Source organism: Adiantum capillus-veneris, chromosome 16 (genome assembly GCF_014529385.1).
Source record: "Adiantum capillus-veneris isolate H3 chromosome 16, ASM1452938v2, whole genome shotgun sequence".
Lineage (NCBI taxonomy): Eukaryota > Viridiplantae > Streptophyta > Polypodiopsida > Polypodiales > Pteridaceae > Adiantum > Adiantum capillus-veneris.
Window position 1 is genome coordinate 42,594,099 of NC_140946.1, and position 18,258 is coordinate 42,612,356.

The 18,258-nt window shown below is 42.5% G+C and overlaps 1 protein-coding gene across 1 annotated transcript in view; it reads right to left on the bottom strand.

Annotated features, from left to right (window-relative positions):
* Window positions 1–4,614: 4,614 nt before the first annotated feature.
* Window positions 4,615–18,258, bottom strand: part of LOC147438917 (uncharacterized) — a 55,037-nt gene continuing 41,393 nt past the window's right edge. The window contains exons 5-7 of the mRNA XM_086484217.1: window positions 5,819–5,904; window positions 5,564–5,741; window positions 4,615–5,473 (exon numbers count right to left, since the gene is read on the bottom strand). Of these exons, the coding sequence (XP_086340343.1) occupies window positions 5,375–5,473; window positions 5,564–5,741; window positions 5,819–5,904 (363 nt within the window). The 3' untranslated portion in view covers window positions 4,615–5,374. The remainder of the gene's footprint in view (window positions 5,474–5,563; window positions 5,742–5,818; window positions 5,905–18,258) is intronic.

Genomic DNA, 18,258 nt, shown 5'->3' on the forward strand with positions numbered 1-18,258 from the left:
GGTGGTGTCCATTCAGGGGGCTATAGAATGGGTGCAATTACTAACATCTTCCTGAGTATGTCAAATTCCTTGGCTTGAGCTAGTTCCCATATATATTCAATAACCTACTTGGTTAAATGTGATAAAGGGTGTAGCTATTGTGCCACTTGACCTGTCCAAAAGACCTATACAACTCCTTCAGGTTTCTTAATGGGGGTATTTTCTATACAAAAACAATTTTCTTGGGATCAATTGCTAGTCCTTCCTTTGAGATTACATAGCCCAATAGCATAACTCTTGATACTGCTATGGCACACCTAAAGGGGCTAAGAGGCATCATAAAATGCCTACATATCTCATGCTCTAGGTTTTGGCTCTCCATCAACGATTACTTTCATAAAAATATCAATATTTCAAATGTCTTGAAGGCTACCTTTGAAAAGGAAGCTCCTCCATTTTTTAGTCCAAAGCTCATTACTGTGTACACAAATGCTCCCCATTTGGTGATGAAAGCTATTTCATCAATGTCCTCTAGTGACATATCTATCTGGTTGTATCTTGAGAAACCATCATGCAAGTTGTACATTTGTGTCGTGCCACTATATCTAGTAATGTATCTGTAGATGGTCACTCAGTGTTGCAGCATTCAATTTCTTATAGTCAGCATATACCCTTAGTTTCCCATTCTTCTTATGTACAATGATTATGGGGAATAAGTTACTTTTTTGACATGTTTAATGAATCCAACTTTCAAGAGTTTTTCTATATAATCCTTCACCAACATGTCATAGAAGGGATTCATCCTATACCTCTGTTAAATTGTTAACGCATATTTTTTTAGATGAATCTTTTGTTGGTAAAACTCAAGATCAATGCCCTTCATGCGTGTATATTCCCATGCAAACACGTCTTTGTAGTCAATCAATAGTGCTAATAGTTGTTGCTTGAATGCTACATCCAATTTTTTACCAACTTTGACCATCATTGGCTATGTTGATGAACCAAAATTTGACTCTTGTAATTCCCCTTCTTCTATTTACTAGTTTTTCTCATTTTCGTCCTCACATAGTTTTTATGCCATATTTATGTTTTTCTCCCATGTCTACTATTGAATATTTTGTAGGGCTTCCTCCTGCTTCTTTTCTATCTACACCACATGTTCCTTGGTAAGCAGTTTGTATGGCTTTACTTGCTATGATGCTTGCTCCTATTGCTCTACTAGTAGTGCTAGCACATCTATTTCAAAAATAGGTACATTATGAGGGTTAGCTTTTAGGAATTCTTCTTCTTTTGAATCTTCTACCTTTGTTTCTAAATTAATTGTTTGTGTCCATAGTGGTTTATGGGCTTGGTTCAGATTGACTCTTCTAACCATTGGTATTCTTACCCTTTTCTTTTCTCTACTTGATAACAACTTCATTGGCACCCCAATCTTGTCTCCGATTAGCAACTTCGAACCATGGTCTATCTAACAACATAGGATAAGTCACTTCATCTGGTTGCATTTTCAACATCCCAAAATTTACCTTTTATGGGAACCTACTTGATCTTTCAACAAGCATAGGGGTTGAATCCTTCTTTGGTCTACCATTTTTACTTAAGAAGGGTGCTTCTTGCAACACAAGTGCATCAATCTGCTAGTAGACTGCTTCTACTAAGATGTTCGCATGGGAGCCTCCATCTAGTAGAAATTCATCAAGTTCCCTACCAAACTATAAGACCTTAATGGTGGGGACCTCAAAATCTGAAGCATTTGTGTTGGACATGACCAAAAGTAACTTCATGTATTGCTTGTCATGTACGACATGCTTAGTCACTAGTTGTTGCATGAAGTTGGGGTACTAGAAGCATAAGAAAAATTTTCTTACACAAGCTTAAAAGCTAGCCTATTGTGATCTCCAAGCTATCAACTATCAGTTTCCACTACTTGTGTCAAGTAACCAATCCATAGCTTGACAGTATGCTAGACTCAAAATTCAACTCTATCATATATGGGCTATTAAAATAGGGACTTATAGTTTCACTTCACACTATATTTTTGCTCCTAACACTGCAACTAAATGCAACAAACTATGCTCTATACCTGTATAAATCCTAGGAACGTGATACATAATGAGGATAACAAGCCAACACAAGGTGAGCCAAATCTCCAAAGACATTAGCTTAAGAATTTGCAATTCAAAGGCAAATGTGGAGAACCAATACAATGGCTCCTAATGGGGACCCAAACACCCAAGGACACTAAACTCTCCAAGACCAAATGGACATTTGAAAATGCAACCAATGGCGAAAAAGTTAAAGTTTTTTTCTTACCACTTTAATGTCATAAAGATGATCGTCAAGATGTGCATATTACAATGAGTGCATCAAATTACATGAAAACAATGGGGCCCTAGTTTATATAACAACAACTAGAAATGATTGAGCAACCCTGTCATGCAAATGCATGCTTATGAGGTGCTAGGTCATCTACCGGAATTCCAACATTTGGATGAGTGGGGAAACAAGTATCATAAAGTGAGCAAGGATAATCTTCACAATTATGCATGGCAAGGACTACATGTTTCCTTCAAACAATTCAAGGTAAATACTATTCATGAGATGTGAGGTGCACCCAATAGAAACTCCCATCAGTACGCTTCTAGATGGAGTGCCTAGTTTAAGAAAAGTGTTTGCCCACAGCACATGGGAAGTCTGAAGTTAGTATCTAAAAGCCAAGATTCATAGCCATATCTTATCATGCGACCTATGGCATCACAAGCTCTTGGAGTAGGATGGCCAATGTAAGATCACACCCAAGTATGTCACTCATAACGGAACGGTGTGAAGCTAAGATTGGGAAAAAAACCCTCTTTGGAGCTTCAAACATAGATGTTGCCTTAATGAGTTTCTTACTAAAGTAGAAAATGTAGACAATTGGAGAACATTCCTCAAGAGTTGAGCTAGAAAGAAGGAGAAATAGACCAAGATGCAGATGCAAGGTCTGCAGAGAGTAGCCGCTTGCTTCGCGAAGAGAGGAGCTAGATGAGGAATTAGCCACACAATGTTGGGATGATTTTGTAAAAGTTGACTTGAGAAAATTCATTCCATCTCCTGTATCAAATGTGGCCCCATACCAAAAGTATACGCTCATTTAGGGAGTGCATGAATGGGTGCCCGTTCCTCATGTGACATAGCATGATCAATATATCCACCTAAAATCCCAAAATGGATCAATCCAAGGGGTTAGCCAACCGTAGAGATACTCATGGCAACACAAGAAGATTTAGAAATTTTCTCATGTAGGAAAACAGAGTCTTTTTCATACAATGCATAACATCATGAGCTTCTGCTCAAGAGGCACCGCATACCTAGCTAGGTACGATGGGGGCACGGGAGCACCGGTCCCCCCATCGGGCCGACGGTCCCCTGCCCCCAATTGTACCTAGCTAGGTATGCGGTGCCTCCCTCACAGAAGCTCATGATGTTGACATAAGTCACAATGTGGGAAATATTGTGAGAATTTGTCCAAAACTTCTTGTGCAAGTCCCTATCAGTCTAATCAGCAAAGAGGACAAGAAACAAGGACTATACTTTCAGTATGATGACATCAACCTCATGCTCCAAATCTCCTATGTCACCCAACTTACTACCCATGATCACTAGGCTCATTCTAGCTAGTGCAATCTTACATGGAAGCACATGTTCCTCTTTGTATCAACAGAATGGTGATGTTGCACCATTTTTCAAGCGTTGAGAATCCCCTTTGATCAAAATCAATGCCTAGCTCTGTTGCATGCTCTTTCACCAAACACCATATATCTTCTAATGCAGGAGGCACTCATTTGTAAAGTTCTCGAACTTCCATTCCATGCTAGATGGCAGCAATCAAAACAACACAATGGCAAGGACTTCCAAACATCATAGAATAGTTGCAGATGTATAGCCTTTACTAAAGGTGACAAAGCTTATTCATGTCCCCTCTTGAGGGGAGCTTCTACTTGCTTTAATAGCCATCAGAGTAATTTTGGGTCTCAACAAGGCCATTTAAGGGAACCCACCTTGTCACATCCTCTCAAGAATCAGTGTTCCAAAATAATTTTGAAAACGAGTTCCAAACTTTGCAAAGCTTGGAGACTTAAAGACTCTACTCGTCAAGACAGGCAAGACATGGATCGATAGAGTTTGAAAACATAAGATTGTTCCTACATGGAACATTCTATCATAGCTTTGAGGGCCTCATTCAGATCCGACAGCTCGAGAGATCTTTGTCAGATCAACATCACAAATAGGTTGTTTGAGATGCTTGACAATCGTTTGAACAATTTCTTAGGGTCATCCATAGCAACACTCTGACAAAAGGGACATCACCTTGCTTCACAGAACACATGGATTGTGTCCTTACGAAGCTCCGAAAGTGGTGGTTCTCATTCATCGGCAAATGGGGAACTCCAAAGTAAGAGCCTAGAAGGCAAAAAAAAAACCATGCTTAGCATAAAAATGAAAATGTCCATATGCTTCCCTATGAATGGATTATCCACAATGGTAGTCAAGACACTCTATCAAGGATCCTCTGTCAAGCCAGTCTTACCTAAAAAGACTGGCTACAAATCATCCCCTCCTCACAAAAATGGTATAGTTCAAAAGCTAGATAAATAAGCATAATTTCACATTGTTGCATTAAAAAAATCAGGTTAATGATCTACAGCACAAGATCATTTTTGCTCCATACAAAGAAAACTGTCACTCCCGCCCCTGAAGCTCATTGAGACTGACCACACTTGCTATTCTATTTCGCTAAAGATGTTCGTTATCTGAAGGCCATAGACCACCAAAACCATAAAGAATGGAGGAGCTTTGTAGCACAAAAGTAGGCATTGTGAGATTTATCCTCCGCACATCGTTTAGGCTGGCTCAGAATCTCTGAACAAGCCTTGCCCATAGGCTCTACACTTTATGGAGTCTTGAAACCAGTGTAATAGGAACAGTAGACAATCCATAAGGAGCATGAGCAGTGGGATACAAGATGAGATAAAAAAGACTCCCTTATTCAAACTCGTGGTTTTTGGTACGTTACAAAGGCTTTAATTATATACAGAGGATATCCTCATGCCCGGACAGAGCTGTGCGCAAAAGAATAATCATGAGTCCAAAGTATCAGCATTCCGGGTCCTGCCATTGAAGCTGGTGGATGAGTGTGTTTTTCCTCCAGGGAACGTGGAGAAAAAGTGAGATAGGAAAATTTTCGCTGTGGGTGCGACGGTGGCCAAGGGCTTATCAACACATTCGAATCAAGTGCACACTTTGTGTACCCCAGGGAACTTCAACGCGACGTCTGTGCGTCATTTGTCCCAGGAAACTTCCGCAGTAAACTAAAAGAGACAGATTTTGGGTGTGTGTGACTATAATGTAGGGTTTACCTAAGATTCAACATATTTGATTCAAGTGCACTCAACGGCTGTCTCGCATCCTTTTTCACTCCCATATTATCAAAAAAAGACGGGCCTGTTTTACCCTGCATAAAATGAAGCTCATAATCATAAAAATCTGGTCTCTATAGTTTACCAAGATTGACAGAATTGTCATTGAAAGACAGCATCCACACCTTCTTGGGAATGGGGGATGCAGTTGTGGACATACGGTTTCTCAGGGCCGACCTCAGGTCCTTGTTGTCATCATCCAGGATTCGAACCTGAATTTCAGCTCTTGCCAGATTGCACTTGTAAAGAGCGACTTCCTTCCAAAGCCGTTGAACTTCTGCCATCAATTGGTGTGTGCCAAGCCTGCCATATAACACCTCAAATTAGCCACTCCATTTTAAATTTTAAGAACAAAGTGGAGATTGAGCAATAGCTTATACCTTTCCTTCTTAGCAGATTGTTCAGTTTTCTTGTCATTCAAGCTTGATGCAAAGACTCCATCTTTCTCACAGCCCTTCCCAGAGCCCTGCCAAATCAATCTCTCTCTCTCTCTCTCTCTCTCTCTCTCTCTCTCTCTCTCTCTCTGCACATGGTATCAGATTCAATATGTTGTAACAGCTTGGTCTCATAGGCCATTTTGGCCTTTTGAAGACGTTAATATATCATTTCATTTCTTTTGTGTGTGTGGTGTGTGCGTGCGTGAGTGTGTGTGTGTGTGTGAGTGCGTGAGTGTGTGTGTGTGTGTGAGTGCGAGTGTGTGTGTGTGTGTGTGAGTGAGCGCGCGTGACGAACTTCTGCTCCTTGTCGCCAGATTCTCTACGCGTTGTTGCAGCCCTGCCACAGCAACTGCGCCAGACAATCTGCAGTCAGTGACAATATGTAATTTTCCAGGCAGTGACAGTACACAGCTTCCCAGACAGTATTTAGTCTTAATCCTAAACCCTAAACAGTCCATCTCAGTATTCAGCTTTCCAGGTTTTTTGCGAGATGTATGTCCTCTGTGGGAGATGTATATATTTCTCAGGGCTTTGTAAATAGATACAGCAAATCAAAATACAAAAAAAACTCTTTTGTTTTGGTTTTCGCTCGTGGTTCGCTTGTTGTATGTCAGAAATTCAATGTGTTATCAAGCGTCGTAAAGAGTGCTTCTGAAATCAAAAGCTGCATGTACGAAGACTTTGAAGAGGCCCGGAAAGCATGGAATGGACAGACACCTGCCTTTGAGGCGTGAATTCCTGTACAGAACCTGATGGATCCGGTCGCGCAATATGCCATGAATGCAGTCATTTTGTTTTTCCCGGGCAAAATGCCCATTGCGCAGGATATCAGACAATGCGTTGACTTCCTTCTCAAACGTCAGGCTGTCCCAGGAGTTTATTTTGGTGCTCGGGGTTTCTATGAGGTTTTACTGGCAGACACTGAAGCTAGAAACCTTTTCTTGGAGATGTCTCCGCTCTTTTTTGGCACGCAAATGACTCATGTTCTTTCGTGGGCACTTACGAAGGACTATCAAAGCCTTATTCGTCACAAATGTCCTATGTGGTGGAAATTGTTGATTTCCCTCGCACGTGGCGGCATTTTCTTCCATTGCTGGCTACTCAGCTTGGCAAGGTAATTTGCCCTCTGAAATTGGATGCGAGTACCAATAGGTTTTGCATTCTTTGGGATACGGATAAGCATACCCCGGATGGAATTATGGTGGATTCAAGGGATCCATGGGTTGACAAGCGTCCCTTTAAACTCAAATGGGGCAAATTTGCAAACTCCTGTTTCCGATGTGGTAGATTTGGTCACATGCAATCTAAATGTCCTGAACCAGTTCTACAGCCCCCTCTTTCAACTGTTCTTGCTTCTGCCCCTGCCCGTATAGGCAAATCTGTTGGTGAAGCTAAATTGAATGGTGTTTCTACTATGAAGGTGATTCCCACTGTAGACAAAGGGAAAAACAAAAATCCGCAGTCTGCTAATGTCGGGAATGTAAATGCAGGGAAAGGCAAAAATGTTGGGTCAGGTGATGTTGGCTCATGGGTGGTGCCTAAAAAGACAGTGAAAATTCATACTCCAACTTCCTCCTGTAATTATGTTCTTCTGGTTAATGCCAAGGAGAATGTATCATTTAAACAACTTCCCTGCAATGACAATCGCACGTTGATTGATGCCTGGGAAAAAAGCGATGCATTCTTATAAGGATGTGCTTTTGGGTGAGGCTTCCGCCTCTCAAGCAGATCCTATGGACAAATCTCCTGCTTTCACTCAATGGACGGGTTCTAGCATGGATGTGGTGGATGGAGATGTCCATATGGGCTCGACTTGATCCATGTGTTATTTTGCCGTTGTACATATGGTTTCTAATACACAGTCGCATTAAATGCATTACATACAATGTGCGTGGGTTATGTAACCTTCACAAATGGCGATTGACCTGGCACTATGTACATACATGTTGAAGTCGCGGAGCGGAGCGTGGGTCGACTCTCTCTCTCACACACACACACACAGTGAGCTTACACAGTACAGTACGCAGAGAACTGTTAAAAGGGTTATCTCCCAATTCCTTAGTATTCACAAAGTATAAGTTAGTATATACAAAGAGTTAGAGGGAAGTGAGTTAGGCGGGCGGCCAGCCATATCCGCATAAGAGGCCACTTGGGCTTTAATCCCAACAACCTCCCACTTAAAGTCCAATGTGGCACTTTAAGTAACTGTAAATCTATGAACATAAATGTACAAAGATTTACATGGCTGCCATCTATCCAATGCCCAATAACTCACGACAATGCACAAAGCCCTCTCCTGGAAGTCCCTTTGTGAGTAGATCAGCAGGATTGTCCTTGGTGTGGATCTTCAGCAGTTGTATCTGCTTGTCTTCAAGTACTTCCCTAATGAAGTGATATTTGACATCAATATGCTTAGTCTTTGAATGGAACACTGGATTCTTTGCCAATTGTATAGCACTTTGACTATCACAATATAACTCTGGCATATCTACTTTGATTCCCAAGTCTGCAACCAATCTACCAAGCCAAATAGCTTCTTTGCATGCCTCATTTGCTGCAACATACTCAGCTTCTATAGTAGACTGCGTAACACAATCTTGTAATCGAGATCGCCATGATATGGCACCTCCAGCCAATGTAAAGACATAGCCTGATGTAGATCTCCTCTTATCCAAGTCTCCTGCATAATCTGAGTCAGTGTATCCTCTGACACTCAAATCCTGACTACCATAGCATATGCGCATACTCTTTGTATGTTTTAAGTATCTCATGATACCTTTCACTGCCTCCCAATGTTTCTTGCCGGGATTTGACATATATCTGCTAACCACTCCCACTGCAAATGCAATATCTGGACGTGTAGCAATCATTGCATACATCAAACTACCCACTGCAGACGCATATGGAATCTTATCCATTTCAGCCTTTTCTTCCTCAGACACAGGACAATCTTGTTTGCTAAGTTTCACATATGGTGGCAATGGAACACTCAGTGCCTTTCCCTTCTCCATATTGAAACGTTGCAAAACCTTGTCAATATACTCTGTTTGAGATAACCAAATCAACTTCTTTGATTTGTCTCTCTCAATGCGCATACCAAGTATATGACTTGCCTCACCCATGTCTTTCATGTCAAACGATTTTGCCATCTTTGACTTCAAAGCTGAAATTTCTTCCAAGTGTTTGCCAGCAATCAACATGTCATCCACATACAAAATAAGGATCAGCCAACTGCCATCCTTAGCCTTCTTTGTATATAGACAGTGATCGAACTCACTACGTTTGTAACCTTGAGAAAGCATAAACTGGTGGAACTTATGGTACCATGCCCTCGGTGATTGTTTTAAGCCATAAAGACTCTTTAACAACTGGCATACCAAATGTTCCATGCCTTTCTCAACAAACCCTTCTGGCTGCTGCATGTAAATTTCCACATCTAAATCACCATGCAAGAACGCTGTCTTGACATCCATTTGGTGCAACACCAAATCCAATATAGCAACCAATGCTAGAAAGCATCTCAATGTAGTCATCTTGACCACTGGAGAGAAGACTTCATCAAAGTCAATGCCTTGTTCTTGCTTAAAGCCCTTGGCAACAAGCCTTGCTTTGTACTTTGGCTGACTATCATGAGCGGTGATCTTATACCTGTAAACCCATTTACAAGGTAGAGCCTTTTTGCCCTGTGGTAATTTAACCAACTTCCATGTCTGGTTTTTATGCAGAGCTGTCATCTCTGACTGCATGGCCAACTGCCATTTTTTCGAGTCAACCACTTGTAATGCTTCCTTGTAACAAGATGGTTCTCCGCAATCTGTGAGCATGACATAATTTAGAGATGGCACATAACGATCAGGTGGTTTGGAGACACGCTCAGAACGTCTCACCACAACTGATTCTGCCTCTCTAGCCAATATAGGCTATTCCTGAGCCTGACCATGCTGTCTTGATGTGCTAGCACTAGGTCCATCTTCCCTGAAGACAACTCTTCTGATCTCCTCTGTCTTCTCTGGCTTAGCGTGAAACTTGGCTTCATTGAAATGCACATCATTGCTACGAATAAGCTTTCTGGACTCAAGATCCCAAAGCCGGTAACCCATCTCGCCCGATTCTCCGTAGCCAAGAAATATACACTTCTTGCTCTTTGGTTCTAACTTATTTCTCAACTCCTTAGGAATATGGCTATAAGCTTCACAACCAAAGACTCTGAGATGCTTATACGAAGGTGCCTTGCCTGTCCATAGCATCTCGGCCACTGCACCCTTATCCAGAACCCTACTAGGAGACCTGTTGATCAAATGGACTGCTGTAGCCACTGCTTCCGCCCAAAATCCATTAGGCAACTCAGCATTTGACAACATGCTTCTGACCTTCTCTTGTAAGGTCCTATTCATACGTTCTGCAACCCCATTCTGTGAAGGATTATATGGTGCAGTAAGTTCCCGCTTAATCCCTTTTGCTTCACAAAAGTCTTGAAAAGCTTTGGAAACGTACTCTCCACCATTGTCAGTTCTCAAGCATTTCAGCTTCTGACCACTCTGATTCTCCACCAGCTGCAAGAATGTCTTAAAGACCTTGAGCACCTCATCCTTGTGCTTCAAGAAGTAAACCCATACTTTGCGAGAATAGTCATCTATGAATGTACAAAAGTACGCTGCTCCCCCTAGTGACAAACTAGGCATTGGTCCACATAGATCACTGTGTACAAGAGCTAACCGTTCGTCCCTACGATTCCTCTTTGATCTGTGCGGTTCCTGTGTTTGCTTACCATAAACACAATGCTCACAAAACTTAAAATCTTGAAATGAAAAGCCAGCCAAATAACCATAATGAGAAAGTATTTCCATTCCTCTTTTTGACATATGTCCCAACCTACGATGCCACAGTGACACACTTGGCTGCTCAATCACATTAATTACATGGTTTTTAACCTCTGAAACATGTAAAGTGTACAGAGTTCCTGACTTGCTGCCATGTGCTACAGTCATCGAACCTTTGGAGATCTTCCAAGCGCTGTTCCCAAAAACTGTCACATAACCCGCATCATCCAACTTCCCTGTACTAATCAAGCTCTTTCGGATTGCTGGAACATGTCTGACATTCTTGAGCCATAAAGAAGAGCCATTCTGAAACTTCAACTGCACATCTCCCACTCCAAGTATGTCACAAACCTGCTCATTGCTAAGTCTGACATAATCTTTAGTAGCCACATATGATGTAAACCACTCTTTGTGCGGAGAAACATGTAAAGATGCCCCTGAGTCGATAATCCAATCACTCATAGCATGTCCATCCTCTGCAGTCAAGAAAACAGAATCAAGATTGCTTGTAAGGAAGATGTCACCAACTGCTATGCCAGAATCACTGCCTGAACCAGATCCTGTGACATTCACCTCTTCAATCTTCACTGAACTCTTCTTTTCATCTTGCTCAGAACTCTTTGTTTTGCCTTTTTCTTGTTTCCACTTCGTACAGTCTCGCTTCATGTGACCCTTCTTGCCACAATGGTAGCATTCTATGTCATCCTTTGACTTCGAATCACGAGACTTACTTCGGTTTTGTGCCTTCTTACCCTTCTTCTCTTTAAACTGTTGTCTCTCTCGAACGACCAAAGCACTATTGCCTTTGCCTTTGTCAATGTTCTTCCTGTTCACTTCCTCTGTGAGCAAGCTGCCTTCTACATTGGCACTTGTAAGACCTTCTGGCGCGACAGAATTACTTAACGCTGTACGAAAAGTATCCCAACTGTCTGGCAAAGTGATTAAGAGAAACATAGCCTTCACTGAATCTGGAAAGACTATCTCCTGTGCTGTTAACTGGCTGAAAATTGTGTGAAATTCATTCAGATGATTTGACATGGCTGTCCCTTCCTTCATCTTCAAATCCACCAATTTCTTGAGCCAGTAAATCTGAGAAGCAGCACTTTGTTTCTCGTACATACCACATAGCTTTTGCCATACGCCATACGCTGTAGTCTCTTCTGCTACGTTGAAGTAAACATTTTCTGCCAGTGTCAGCATGATTGTGGAACAAGCTAACTCGTCAAGCTCTTCCCACTCATCTTCAGCCATAAATTCTGGTCTCTCCCCTTTGAGCTTCAGTGGCTTCACTTGTTTTTTCTGCACCAAAACCTGCCAAATCTGCTTCTTCCAGAATGGAAAGTTTGTGCCATCCAGCTTCTTTATGTTGTAAAGAGTCTCACTTTGAGAAGATGCCATATCTGCCAAACTGTTTACTCCTGAGAAAAATCCGGCAGAGTTTTCCCTGTAAACTGGCCTCTGTACACAGTAAACAAGCTGTAATCAACAAGCTGAACACCTCTCCTCAGGAACTGTCAGTATTTTGAAAATTTTTGACAGAGTCTCCCCTGTAAACTGAGCTCTGCGAACCAAAAGATAGCTCAAAAAACAATCATAAATAGCTGACCAGTGACAAATCCTGTAAGCATACACTGTCTCGTCTCTGGGCGATGACAGAACCTGTATCTGTCTCAAGACTGAACCCTGAACAATGCCTCAACGGCCTGACGCATAAGATGCAATCCAGTGTCTACACAAAGTCATACATCCTAAGGGATAAAAGTCGCCGAAGAGGATACGTGTAGAGGGGAACTCCAGCAACCTAATCCACCTCACACTGGGTAACCCAGCCCCCAGTGCTTGGCTTCAAAAAACCTCACACACGACCCTCTCAGATGGCTCAGCAAACTGCCCAGAACTAGCATACATCCTATAATAGACCAATCACTGTCTTATGACCGCTGCGGCGGTCTGTCTGCTAGCGTGACTCACAACTAGCAGACCCACAATCACAGTATATTAATCTGCAATACATGCCAGTGGTGTCAAGCCGTCGTATGGCCACACCTCCCCTGGAACCTGGCAAGCACAAGAAGTAACAATGCAGACTGCAATATATATATCTGATGATATATATGTGTACCTGGTCTATAGATGATGCTCTGAAGACTAATAGGTGATGTATGTCGATGCCGATATTGATGTCGACCACCTCCTGCTTGCCAATCTACACAAGACGGATTTCTTTGCGGCTGAAATCTATCTTCTGCTGTAGTGCTCAGAACGAAATTCTGAGGGCATAAACGGCTTCGAAAGGGGGGTAAAACCCCAGATCGCCTGATGGAAACGCTCCCGGAACGCCGAGTGTGAATTTTCGAACTCCGGATCCAGAATCTGCCGGAAAAGTGCGCGCGCGCGCGATTGCGCAAATCCGCACTGAACCAAGGCTCTGATACCAATTGAAGTCGCGGAGCGGAGCGTGGGTCGACTCTCTCTCTCACACACACACACACAGTGAGCTTACACAGTACAGTACGCAGAGAACTGTTAGAAGGGTTATCTCCCAATTCCTTAGTATTCACAAAGTATAAGGTAGTATATACAAAGAGTTAGAGGGAAGTGAGTTAGGCGGGCGGCCAGCCATATCCGCATAAGAGGCCACTTGGGCTTTAATCCCAACACATGTAGGATAGACATAGTGGTTTTGCAAGAACACAACCAGTATCAGCATGACTTTGTTGATCGGTGTTCCTATTTTGTTGGTTATTGGATCGCATCTGCTGGTTTGCAAGACTATTCAGGTTTATTGACGCTGGTTCGACATGAGCTTTAGCTAGCTCTCTTGTACAATGATCCGCAGGGGCCGCTGGAGGGTGGTTCAATGCCTGTTGAACGGTCAAGCTTATGAATTTGGAGGTGTTTATGCACATACAGCATCTGGGCAACGGGCTGCTCTATGGCGAGACATCTCTTCTCATTTGTGGACTTCAAATGCATTCCTTTGCGGTGATTTTAATAATACCCTTGCGATGCATGATAGACCACAGGTAATTCGCATATGTCGTCTGCGGAAAGGCTAGAATGGGATAATCTATTTGCTATTGCTTCCATGATTGATTTATGGCGCCATTTGCACCCAAATGTCTCTGGATTTACTTTTCAGCATGTTGCTCACTCTTCTTATTGAGCGCGGTTGGATCGATGGTATTTGCTTAATCTGCAACAATATGTGTGTGAGGTCAGCATTGATTACACCTTGCAATTATCAGATCATTACCCTGTTTTGTTGAATGTGGGTTTTGGGCAATCTCTTTGTGATCGACCTCTTTCTAGGAAACGTCTGTTACATATTAACAATGCCTATCTCACTCATGCGGCTTTTCGAACATGATTTCTGATATTAATCCCCCGCTTCTTGCTCACATGCATTTAGATCTTGATGCTGCCTGGTATCGCTTTGTTATGAGGGTGCAAAGTGTCATCTATGACTATGGCATCCATTATATGCAGTGCACTCGAGGGGATGTTAAGGATGCAAAGCAAGCTTGTCAACAGTTGGCTGATTTGCGGCCTTTGTCTGAATCTGAGATGTCGCAGTTGTGCGAAGCGTGTGTGTGTATTCAGCATAATGACAAGCATAAACTAGCTTGATTGCATTTGCATCATACAAGGGTCTCGCAAGCAATCAAACGGGTTATGCTTTCCCCAGGTGTTTGGACTTCTTCGAAGCAAGAACTTGCTCATGCCATGGTTTTTCATTATCGACAGGTATTTGTTGCTCCTTCTCAGGCATCCTCGGTTGCTTGCCATGCGCGTCAATTGATGCTTTCCTTTGTTCATTCGATCATATCCCCACAGAATGCATGTCGCCTTGAGGACACATTCACTGCCTCGAATTGCATAGTGCGTTGCTTGCTTTGGGCAGTTGGCGCTCTCCTGGTTGGGATGGGCTTACTTTGGAATTCTTCCTCTGCTTTTGGGAAGCTCTTGAACTTCCATTGCTTTTCATGATAAATGCAGCATGGCAAAAACAGGATTTGCCACTATCTTGGAAAGAAGGTTTACTTAAATTACTGCCTAAGCAAGCGCTTTGTGAGCGATTCTCTCATTGGCGCCCGATTACATTGATGCCGGTGATTTACAAGATATTTGGCTAAGATGCTGGTGCACCGCATTAAGGACCATCTTTTTGCAAGACTCCATCAGGCTCAATATGGTTTCATTCCACGTCACCAGATTATGGACAATTTGGCTAATGTTATGATTGGGATGGAGTATGCTAAGTACACTCATCAGGATGTGCTGGTTATGCAAGTTGATATTGAAAAGGCCTTTGACACTGTACGGTGGGATTTCATTGTTGCCACAATGAGGTGCGTAGGGTTTGGTACTAAAGTCGCAAATATGATTTATTTCTTGTATGCATGTAGCACGTCTTTGGGGATCTTGGAAGGCGAATTAACAGAATCTTGGCCTCTTGGTTGTTCGGTCAGGTAGGGTTGCCCCCTTAGTGCTCTGTTGTATGCTATAGCCACTCACCTGCTGTTGATTTATCTTGATTACTTGACTTTTGTTGAGCGTCTTCATGGTTTGCGGTTACCTTCGGGTCGTACCTTTGTTGACCAGGCATACGCAGTTTATACCTTGTAATCAGAACTCTGATGTCGAAGTGATTATGGAAGCCTTAGAACTTTTTGGCATTGCGGCTGGGCTTAAAGTCAACTTTTGTAAATCGAAGCCTCTGCCTGTTCGTTCTTGTGATTGGCACAGTCTGCTGTGGCCAGGTGAGATTGTTTCTCCAAACGTGATTACTAGGCATTTGGGTTATTCAATTGGATGGAATGTCACTCATTCTCAAAAAGTCGATCGGGTTATCCAGTGTTTGAATGTCAAACTGCACTACTGGAAGTTATCCACTTGGCCATTATATGTTCATATGCGAATTGTTCAGAGCATTTTGTTGGCTTATGTTCAGTTCTTTTTGCCGCTGATGCATTGGCCTCGTCCTTGTCTTGATTCTCTTATGTCGGACATCATGTCCCCATCTATGGCGGACCCATGCTCAGAAAAAAAGCTTGTGCTTGATGTCTATGGAGAAGCTTTGCATTCCTAAACGCCTGGGTGGCCTTAACATCTTGGATTTGCGCAGGCATGTTCTTGCTTGGAAAGCTATGTTGTTGTCGACACTTGCGCAACAAATTCAGCCTTGGACTCTTATGTTTGCACACCTTGGTCAGCATGTTGTTACTTCCTCTTTTGGCCATTGGCAACCTTCTACCTGGGAGGTGGTTTTCGGCAAGATGGAAGGGTACATTCCTGGATGTCCTCTTGCTTCCACTTTAGTGTCTGCTTGGAAAGAGGTTACGATTCATCTTTCATGGAATCCTCGCACGAAGGTGATTCAATTCGTTTGGAGAGCCAAGCATTTTCTCTTACTTTGGTCGACCGCTCCCCTCGCCAGGCTTACTTTCTCTCTGGCCGTGGTATTCGTGTGGTTGAGGATGTAGTCGATGAGGCCGGATATACTTTTGAGTTTCCCTTCGCCGCTCGCCGTTTTGGATTGGGTACGCATTACCGTCAGTTTTGGAGGGAACTTCAAAGTATGTTGCTCGACTTTTTGTCAGTTTCGCCCTTACCCGATGATGATCGCATGTTCGATTGGGATCTTCGGGAAACGCCTTTTGGAGATATTTCTGCGGGTCTAATTTATGCTCTTCTTCTACCACAATCATGGCTTGCTGATCATTGCAATGCTCTTTGGCACATGCACAAATCTCATCTCAGGTAGAGGAAGCTTCTCTCTTCCTTGTGGAAAAGCCATTTGCCGTTGAAGGAGCGACTGTTTCTTTGGCGTTGTTTGCTTGGAGTGCTTCCTGTTGGCACTTTTCTTAAGGCGCGTCATATTCGCCCTTTCTCTTGTGTTCGGTGCTCCAATGCAGAAGAGGATATTTGCCACTTGTGGGATTGTTGCATTACTACAGACATCCTTCCCCGTGTATCGGTCTGTATGCGGCTCTGCTTTCCTTGGGTTGTTTTTCACAAACGGTACTGGGTATTTGGCATTTTCTCATCGACCTACTACAGCGGTTTGCGCTCTTCTTTATGTGGGTCAGATACTGAGCTTATTGGACCCTGTGGAGTCAGCGTAATGCTTGCATGTTTCGTCATACTCATGCAGACCCATCCCCACTCTTCAAGCTTTCCCTTAGGCAATCCTTACAATTTGCTTTGGAAGTTGGTGATATTACCGCAGAGATACATCGGCTTTCCTATGATTGTTTCTAGCTACTCTGTTCAGCTGAATAGTTCTGTGTTCTTCCCCTTGTACATTACCCTTTTTGGTGGGTTTTCCTCGCTTTGAGGTTTCCCACTAGTAAATTAATCAAATAGATTTACCCAAAAAAAAAAAAAAATGTGTGTGTGTTTGTGTATAAAAATCTCTATTAACATTACCATCTCAGGGTACAATCCTCAAGATAAATATACAACAAATGCCAATCACCACAGAGGTGTTATCCCAAAGTCCCTAAGGTATACAGTCAATAACAAAAAGTTTGCTTCTCAATCTCTCAAGTCTCCTAAAATATATATGTTTGTCATGTCCCAGGTGAAAAATCTCTCACATTGTGCCATGAGCACAATAAGAGTCTAGAGAAATCTCATCTCTAGCTGAACTACATACAAGTACAACAACATCCCCAATATCCTTATCTAGAGAAACAAAGGGTATAGCAACTGAAGTAGAAAATGCCTCAAGAGTTGAAGGTAATACCACCATCACACTGCTTAAACTATATGCCTAAGTAATGATGCAACAGCCCCAAATCTTTCATCTTGAAAGTAGCATTCAAGTCAGCCTTAAATTTAACAATATGTGCCTCATTCGGACAAGTGATCAGCAGAATCATCCACATATAGAACAACAATGAGAAGTACATCACCCTCACTCTTTACATACAAAGTGCTTTCTGTTGGACTGTTACGAAAGCCTCGTTTGACCAAATGAGTGTCAGCTTTCTCATACCAGGCACGAGGAGATTGCTTCAACCCATACAAAGCTTTCCTACATTTGCACACTTTATCCTCTTCTCCTTTCTTGACAAAACCGCGAGGTTGCGTTACATAAACTTCCTCATACCAAGCTCGAGGAGATTGCTTCAACCCATACAAAGCTTTCCTACATTTGCACACTTTATCCTCTTGTCCTTTCTTGAAGAAACCGCGAGGCTGCGTTACATAAACTTCCTCAAATATGTCACCATTCACTCAAGCAGTAACAATGTTTGATTGATGTACATCCCAACCAAAATGAGCTGCCAATGCACATAGAAAACGCACAGTAACAAGTGGGAGCAAAAGTCTCTGTATAATCTATGCCTTCCTGCTGTGCATAGCCTTTTGCAACAAGTTGAGCTTTATAGCGATCAATTTCACCATCCAGCTTACGCTTCAACTTGTAAACCCACTTCATACCAATGGCCTTTTTGCCAGGAGGTAAATCACATGAAGTCCATGTGTCATTTTCTATAAGTGTATCATCAAAATTTGTGCTTCATCAAAAGAGAGAGGTTCCTCAACCTCACA